The 8,702-nt window shown below is 38.1% G+C and overlaps 2 protein-coding genes across 2 annotated transcripts; one reads left to right on the top strand and one right to left on the bottom strand.

The window, feature by feature from the left end:
* Nucleotides 1-4: 4 nt before the first annotated feature.
* On the bottom strand, nt 5-2,674 carry spcs1 (signal peptidase complex subunit 1). Its single transcript, XM_058373705.1, has 4 exons — nt 2,517-2,674; nt 1,399-1,458; nt 670-756; nt 5-269 (listed from the first exon to the last, which is right to left on the bottom strand). The coding sequence occupies exons 1-4, from the start codon at nt 2,550-2,552 to the stop codon at nt 147-149; spliced, it is 306 nt and encodes a 101-aa protein (XP_058229688.1). The 5' UTR covers nt 2,553-2,674; the 3' UTR covers nt 5-146.
* Nucleotides 2,675-2,979: 305 nt separating this feature from the next.
* Nucleotides 2,980-8,702, top strand: glt8d1 (glycosyltransferase 8 domain containing 1). Its single transcript, XM_058373704.1, has 10 exons — nt 2,980-3,122; nt 4,044-4,125; nt 4,994-5,092; nt 5,174-5,381; nt 5,467-5,575; nt 5,685-5,769; nt 5,865-5,977; nt 6,776-6,942; nt 7,282-7,394; nt 7,653-8,702. Exons 2-10 carry the CDS (start codon nt 4,110-4,112, stop codon nt 7,835-7,837), a joined length of 1,095 nt encoding a protein of 364 aa, XP_058229687.1. The 5' UTR covers nt 2,980-3,122; nt 4,044-4,109; the 3' UTR covers nt 7,838-8,702.

Raw genomic sequence — 8,702 nt, forward strand, 5'->3', positions numbered from 1 at the left:
TCACTATAATACAAATAATCCTCTTTATTAAGCACGTGTGGAATTTTACATGAAAACAAACGAATGTGTCGCTGAAGCCGTCCGTCGTTCGCTCTTTCCGCAAGTCCACCAGTGCACAGGCGCGTCGCCCCGCAGCCGGAACGGTTCTACTTGTGTTTTTTCTTCTTTAAGTTCTCCTGAGGTTTTTCACGGACCTCGGGTGTCTCTGGGATGAGTGGCTGCCACGTGAGAGGGTTTTGTCTGTACATGGGCCATGGAGGCAGTGTGAGCTGCAACACAAACAAGGAATAAAGGGGGTGTGTGTGTGTGTGTGTGTGTGTGCATGAGAGAGAGCGGGAGAGACAAGAATGAATAAAAAATGTTAAAACACAAGTTAAAAAAAGCCACATCTAACAGCTGAATTTGTTAAACACATGACACAAGTCATTATACAGCTGGTTGCAAAAGTTTGTACCCCCAGGAATGAAAAGAAAATATTATATATTTTTAATGTATTAGTATATATTTTAATATATATATTATATATATATTTTTTTTTTTCCTCCCAAATACTAAGATGATATTTTAATTTTTTTTTAAAATTACTGTATCCTGACATTATAATTTTTGCCATTAATATAAACAGTTATACTTGATTTACACACTAAATGATGACACAAAGCTGCTTACCAAACAGGAGAGGGCAAATCCGGCTAACATTATATAAACAGTCCAACCAAACTGCTCGATAATAAGACCATAAATGAATCCGATGACCTGGAAAGGGACAAAGCATTTATAAGACAAACTGATGCTGAGACACTAAAGTCTTTTATATCTATGATACACCAATCAGGCATAACATTATGACCACTGAGAGGTGCCGTGAATAAGACTGATGATCTCCTCATCATGGCACCTGTTAGTGGGTGGGATATATTAGGCAGCAAGTGAACATTTTGTCCTCAAAGTTGTTGTGTTAGAAGCAGGAAAAAAAGGGCAAGCGTAAGGATTTGAGCGAGTTTGACGACGGGCCAAATTGTGATGGTTAGACCACTGGATCAGAGCATCTCCAAAACTGCAGCTCTTGTGGGGTGTTCCCGGTCTGCAGTGGTCAGTATCTATCAAAAGTGGTCCAAGGAAGGAACAGTGGTGAACCGGAGATAAGGTCATGTGCGTCCAAGGCTTATTGATGCACGTGGGGAGCGAAGGCTGGCCCGTGTGATCCGAACCAACAGACGAGCTACTGTGGCTCAAATTGCTCAAAGTTAATACTGGTTCTGATAGAAGGCTGTCAGAATACACAGTGCATGATGGGTCTGACCAACACAATATTAGGCAGGTGGTCATAATGTTATGTCTGATCAGTGTATATTATATGTGTATATATAATAAATAGGGAAAAGGATCGTTACTTACAGCTGAGACCAGGATGACGCCTTGGAAAATCTGCTCTGCAAGTTTCTGACCTTTGTAATCCTAAATAATCCACAATGGCAGAAAATTTAGCCCTTCCTAACATATGGATTCATTTACATATCGCATCAAACGTCAAATATTTCTCAGATTCCTGGATGAAGCGGATCTATAATGTATATTCTTTTCTAAAATGTAGTAATGGTATAATTAAAACAACTAAACATTATTTTTTTTGCTTCAGTCACATCCACCAATTCATCTGTAACCTAGCAACGCTGAATAAAGCTTTAAGCTCCGCCCATATGCATAATCACATCATGACAGAGATTCCTAAAAAGCTTTCTAAGCTAAATGTGCTCAAAATAAACACGTAGAAGAGTCTTCACAGTAAAATAAAATAATACTATAGCAATGTTTTTGTTTCGTATTAGTGCGTCTTCAAATGTATGCGGAATTAATTTGGCTGTGCCTCATTTGCATAAATGAATATGCAAATTACCGGAAATCTTCCACGCGCCCTCCAAAAAAATCGATAAAAAATACAAATAATAAAATGCTTTACAGACATCTAGCATGGCGGTTTCTTCGTTAAACGACCAAAAAAATGATAAGCACTTATTTCCTTTAACATTTGATTAATTTCGAATAGCGCTGTTGTTTTGTTTTATTTGATTACATTCGCAAATCCATGCATATTTAATTAGCCGAACTAAATGTATAAATTCTTCAAAGTCTGCAATGCTTAATATTTAATCATTAATTGCAATAATGTTAGTAATAATGGGAAAAAAATTGAGATTTGTCGCTTTAGTTTAATTCCAAATACACGACTTGACGATCCGTGGCAGGCTTAAAAAAGAAAGATCTGGCAACATTATGTAAGCAATTGCTGTTTAAAAGAGTAGTATGCGGTTTTTATACCGCATTGGTAACATGTTGTAATCGTTGTCAGTGTTAAGAAACAGCGACATAGTTTTACTGTAATAAAACTACACTACATTCTGCGTCTCTCCACAAAGCTACTAACGGTTGCTAGCTAACGGCTTCCAATTAATAATGGCACAATCACGCAAGATGAGCTCGAAGTAACCGGTATCTATGAACAAAGCAATGCTTACCATGTGAGTCGGGATAGAATTGAACATGGAAAACATTTTGAAATAGGAAAAAAGAAAGAAAGAAAGAAGAAGTCTATTAAACAGATTGATAAACGAAGGTAGGATTTCCGGTTACAAAAAAGGCGTACGTAGATTTGAGAAGGGCCCGAGTGAGAGTGTTGAAGGGGGTTCACACTGCGCCTTGTTTGCGCGTCAATATATATACCTAAACTCAATATATCAATATATACATAAACTTTACTACAGCCGTTCTTTTGAACAGTCAGAAAGAACAGGAATCTGTACGCTGTGTACAATATTAAAAGTGTGTTTTTTACTAATTAAACAAATTCAACTCGTAAGCCTTTTTAATCGCGCAGCAAGACGGACACCTCATATATACTAGCGAACGGGTGAGGGCTTAAGGTGAGGATTTGTAGATCATACGGATGCAACGGAAGTCATTTGATCCGCTGCTCGCGTGTCATGACATGATGTCACGATCTGGGGAAGTTGTGTGTGCGGGATTGTGTGTGTTTTCCAGAAGAAAAGCGTCGCGTGCTGCTGCATCGGCTCAGGATTGCTGATGTTGAGTTGGCATTTTGGGTGAAACCCCCCTAAACACAGGTAAAATCAGCGGGCAGTGTGTATTAATTCTGCGTGGAGGTTTTCTCCATGCTTGCACGTTTGTTTATGTAAAAATAAACAATGTTTTGTTCTAGATTTAGGCGTGCAGCTGTGCACGCGCTAAAATGAATGCAAATACCTAGCCTTTTTGGACGAATCTGAATGATTTGCTGTCCCTGATTAATAAAACTAAAAAAATAATTAATCTAATAGTCATTTTTTCCATCGTATGCACACACGGACAATAACTTGGTGTACTGCAACAATGCTCTTCTTCTTTCCTGTTGCTTATGTCACTGTCCTTCAGTAGATTGTTGCATGTAGCTGTCACTCCTTTGTATTTTGGAAAATGTTCTGGTGTACAGCAGCAGTGCTTTTGTATTTTAATTTCCTAATACATGCACTCAATGACACGAAAATGAATGTATATTTGAGCATCAAACCCATATGTATAGCCTGATGTGCTCCACAGGACAGTGCGCCCGTGCACAAAGCACAGCTCCATGGCGTGTGAAGGTTAAAGTGGAAGAGCTCGAGTGTCCAGCACAGAGCCCTGACTCATCCCCACTGAACACTACTGGGATGAACTGGAGCCTCATCAACATCCCAACATCAGTGTCTGATCTCACTGATGCTCTTGTAGCTGAATGATCACTAATCCCCACAGCCACGCTCCAACGTATAGTACAAAATTACTATAGTACTGGAGACATATCATAAAATCTGTTCAAAAGTCACGTCATGTGTGAACAAACTTTTGGTTATATAGCGTATTCTCACTATCGTGCTGCTGTAACACTGATTTCCGACATGAATAAAAGTTGATATCCTAATCTCGTGCTCCTCACACTGGGTTGAATGGATCGCAGAGGTTTCTGATTTCCTTTATTCCATTTAATATGTTGTTCCTTTTGTTTTCAGGGCAAAAGTACAGCTGTAGATGTGATGCAGTGTCCTGCTTAATCTGCAGGGTGAAAAGAAGGCAACATGACGCTCAGGAGAGGTGATCACAGATTATTCCGATTCATTTAAGCCTCAGCTTTGGTTGATCTCGACCCTCAAATTCAGCCAAACTTTTCCTTTTTCCTTCATGAAAAAAGTTAGTAGAGAGAAATCTTTCGAAGCCTTGAAAATAATTTTGATGTTATTATTTGGGTTTTGAGTTGAATTTTGTGCACGACCTCTAAAATTCAAAACTGAATATCAAACCTAAGGGTGTGTAAATTTTTGTAAAATGAAAAAAACCCTGTATTTATAATTAGTGTTTTAGTTTTTTTTTTTTGTTTAATATGGAGAATCTGTATAATGAAAGAAACGGAGCATTTAAAATTCAGAAATTGTTAGTGCTGTGATTCAGACTGCATAAATGTGTCGTTTGTGAAAGAGTCGACTCCTTTAAATAATTATAAAAATACACAGTTTGGGTTTGTTGTCTGTCTTTCTTCATGTTTTTATAGATGAAACAAAGTAAGTTAAATCATACTCTAAGGTTAAAGTTACTCTTGTAGTGTGACTGAATCGAAAGGGACGTTTTGAATCGGAATCTAGACGAGTCGACTCTCTTCGGTGAGCCGAGTCGAATCATATGACTCACTGAACAATAGAACGCATGTCTCAAAAAAAAGGGACAATTTCTAAATGACCTTAAAACAACAGTATTGTGGTTTCAGATAAACTTGCTGTAAATTCTGTGTACACACTGGACCAAAGATTTATAGACAAATTTCAATGATTTGTATGAGTCTCGGACATCCAAAGACAAACTTCTGCACCATCTTTGGTTCTCTAGTCAATTTTCGAGTCATAATACAATTACAAACGTTGACTGTTTATAAATTTGATGGAGGTTTTGTGTGTGTGTTTAATTTCAGTGAATGTGGTGATCCTCGTCCTGCTCTCCATCGCCTTTTTAATCATCGTCCATCGAAATCTCCTGAATCTCAGCGACTTCCTGAAGCAAGATGGTTCAGGTACTAAATCAGACGCCTCTGAGTCGTTTCTTTCTGTTCGATCTCATTCACCGTGCTGTAAAAAGTCATTTCCGTTGTTAGACGCAGCCCCGGGTGCGATCCTGCCTTTCGAGAACGGGTTCTTTGCGGAGCGTAAAGTCAGGACCGGAGAGGAGATCCCGGTGGTGATCACAGCCTCCGAGGAGAGACTGGGCGCCGCCGTGGCCGCCATGAACAGCATCAACCGAAACAGCAAAGCCAACGTGGTTTTCAGCGTCGTGACTCTCAACGAGTCTGTGGAACATCTCCGGTGAGAGGATCATTGTGCTGATGACTGTGAGCTACGGATTGTGTGTGTGAGTGTGTGTATCTAATGTGTAGTTATCATGTGTCAGGACTTGGTTGAGCAAAACGGACATCAAGCACAAGATCATCACCTTCGAGCCAAAAATCCTGGAAGGAAAGATTTCCTCTAATCCTCCGCAACTGGATTTGGAAAAACCAGTACATAAACACAGCTCTCTTCTCACATGCTCTATACACTTCACTGAAATTCTTCATCTTAGATCTTACACATTGTTTGTTTGTTTTTTTCTTTTTTTCTTTTCCCAAGCTCACTTTTGCCAGGTTCTACATGCCGAACTTCTTACCCGACACTGAGAAAGCAATCTACCTGGACGATGACATTATTGTTCAAGGTACTTATTAAATTCACTTCCTCTTTAGTTGTATGTTAAGCGTCTTATATTTCAGCAAACAAACCTTTTTCTTTTTTAAATTTTTTTAACTGCAGGAGACATCCAGGAACTTTTCGACACCGGTCTGAAGCCTGGCCATGCAGCCGCTTTTTCAGAAGACTGCGACTCTGCGTCTGCTAAAGCCATCGTTAGAGGAGCCGGAAACCAGGTAAATATCAGTCATAATTTAGAAAAAATAAATAAATAAAACTTTGAACTGTGTGAAAGTCTTGAGAAAATGTAAAGAAAAAGTAAAAAAAAAATCATTAAAAAATGATTAAGTAAAGTTATATTTTAGTTATATTAAATTTAAAGTTAAGTTTATAATTTTTCATTTATATAATTATATTTTTAAATATAAAAATATAATTATATTTTTATATATTTAACTATATGTTTTTAAAAAAATAATCATATCATTTTTAAAAAAAGTAATTGAACCTTGAGGCTGTGTGAAAATCTTACAACATAATTGAAAAGTAAAAAGTCATTTTAAAAAATTCTTAAATAAATTAATTGAATTTAAAAAATGTTTAATTATTTGTATATATTTAACTATATTAAAAAAATAAATTAATATAATTTTAAATCATAAAAAAATTAATAAAAACCTTGAGGCTGTGTGAAAGTGTTAAGAAAACTGACAACAGATGAAAAAATAATAAATCAATCATAAAGTAAAAACCAAGCCCGTGTTTTGGTTGCCAAGGCAACCTAATAGACGAGGTTAAATGTAATGCTAAAAATGGCTGTGGTGTCCTGTCCTCACATAGCATCTAAAAGACGATTCATTTCTGTCTTTGTTTACTTTCCTTGAACCACACGTTGAGCTAATTTTACAAAATAGTTACATGGTTCTGGAGGGAAAAACAGATCATGTGCCATGCAGTGGAATTTATAAGAAGTAGCTCTGAAGCTCTGGGATGAGTGTCTTCTTAACCTCTTCTCTTTTTTTTTTTGTAAACAGAACAGTTATATTGGTTTTCTGGACTTTAAAAAGGAAGCTGTTCGGAAACTGGGAATGCGAGCAAACACGTGTTCTTTTAATCCTGGAGTCATCGTGGCGAACTTAACCGAGTGGAAACACCAAAACGTCACCCAGCAGCTGGAAATGTGGATGGAGCGCAATGTCAAGTGAGTGGGGCAGAAACGGAGGCTCCTACGGAGGAATTTTATACATCGGCTATAACGTGAAAGACTTAATTCTGGTTTAATTTAAGTCTTGCGCAATTATCAAACATCTTCCACTGCAGGATCAGTGAGTCAGACTGAAGGCTCTGAAATATCCGAGCATCAGAAACGACACTGGGAATTTATGGATGTATTTTTGCTTAGAAAATGTAGTCTTGGTTTTGATTCTGGCTCAGTTAACGCTTCATATCCCACAGACGGTGATAGTATTCATTGATTCCACTGCACGACTAAATATTTTTTCCATCTTTAATAAAGTATTCTGTTCTTCCACTCCACCAGGGAAGGTCTTTACAGCAACATGCTAGCAGACAGCTTCACTACACCGCCGCTTCTTATAGTGTTCTACAAGCGCCACTCCAGCATTGAGCCCATGTGGCATGTCAGACATCTTGGTAAGTGTTTCTGATACTTCATCTTAAATACATTCAACTCCTTGGAATCACTTCCGGGCATTCTGTTATTGGAAAACAATCAACACTGTGCTGGTAACAGTAGCTCTGTTTTGTGTCAGGCTACGTCACGTTACCCTGTCGTTGGTTATTTTCCGGTAACAGCACAGTGTTTTATTCCTTATTCCATCTGCCACTGGTGTAGAAGAGCAATCGGAGCTTGGTGGATCCATTTAATTGCCTGTAATATGATGTTTTCAGGAGCCACCGGAGCTGGAAATCGCTACTCCTCGCAGTTCATCAGCGCCGCCAAACTCCTCCACTGGAACGGACATTATAAGCCATGGGGTAGAGCCGCTTCGTACTCCAACATTTGGGAGAAATGGTACATTCCAGATCCTACCGGTAAATTCCATCCAATCAGAAGACACTCGGAGGACAAGTAACGACATGAATCGTGTAAGAATTACCCAAACTAACACTTTGCACAGATATTTCGGTTGGCTAGGACGACCCGAAATCGTGTACTGAAGAGGATTTTTCAATGCTACAGATCTGAAACCATAAACTTACGATTACCTTTCACTGCTTTTCCAGAATGCCTGGAATTCTGTATCCGGTGGTTTTTAAGCAGGTCCACGACTATTCACTTTTTTTCAATTGGCAGCATGCAGTATATAAAAACGAGAATAAAGCATGACGAGGCTTTAAGTGCGATGTACAGATGGAAGTCAGCTGGAAATCAGATCAGTGTCTTTAAATATACTCAGTATTCAACTTCTCCTGTTTCCATTTTGACTTCTGGGCACAGTTACAGTGACTTAAACACTTGACCTGAGCTCGTCAGGTATTAACGAGGCCCTTTGAGATGACAAAAACGGTATCAAAGGCATACGTTCAGTTTATCAACACTAACGTCATGAATCTTAAAAACAAGCATAAGACAGAAACACTAAAGTGCTACCTCAATCCTTATTGCCTACACTCGAAAGGTCCATCGTTTTTCAGATTGCTTTTTACTTTCATCCATTTAGTTAAGTATACGGTTGTGTTGCAGGGGATTTTTGCGACTTTCCAAGAACCACTTAATTTAGATTTTCATGTATATATATATAATTTTAAAGCATGTGTTTTTTTTTTCCTTTGTTTGTTTGTCAAAATGAACTTGAGCACATTTCACTTCTTGACCATGAATCATTTCCATTTTAGCCTCACTGTTACTGGTTTGGAAGCGTGCGCCATCGAATCTGTACATAGGAAAGCAAATAACTCTATATTTACTTATTAAATAAAGTCTAGTAACATTGTAAA

This window comes from Hemibagrus wyckioides, linkage group LG21 (assembly GCF_019097595.1).
Source record: "Hemibagrus wyckioides isolate EC202008001 linkage group LG21, SWU_Hwy_1.0, whole genome shotgun sequence".
Taxonomy (NCBI): Eukaryota; Metazoa; Chordata; class Actinopteri; order Siluriformes; family Bagridae; genus Hemibagrus; species Hemibagrus wyckioides.

What these genes read in the sequence shown, in the direction of transcription:
- spcs1 (XM_058373705.1), bottom strand. Translation starts at nt 2,552, where the DNA reads ATGTTTTCCATGTTCAATTCTATCCCGACTCACATG. An exon ending in ATTCTATCCCGACTCACATG is followed by an intron (nt 1,459 to 2,516) that starts GTAAGCATTGCT and finishes TGGATTATTTAG; the next exon opens with GATTACAAAGGTCAGAAACT. An exon ending in GCGTCATCCTGGTCTCAGCT is followed by an intron (nt 757 to 1,398) that starts GTAAGTAACGAT and finishes GTCCCTTTCCAG; the next exon opens with GTCATCGGATTCATTTATGG.
- glt8d1 (XM_058373704.1), top strand. An exon ending in CCTGAAGCAAGATGGTTCAG is followed by an intron (nt 5,093 to 5,173) that starts GTACTAAATCAG and finishes TTCCGTTGTTAG; the next exon opens with ACGCAGCCCCGGGTGCGATC. An exon ending in CGATGACATTATTGTTCAAG is followed by an intron (nt 5,770 to 5,864) that starts GTACTTATTAAA and finishes TTTTAACTGCAG; the next exon opens with GAGACATCCAGGAACTTTTC.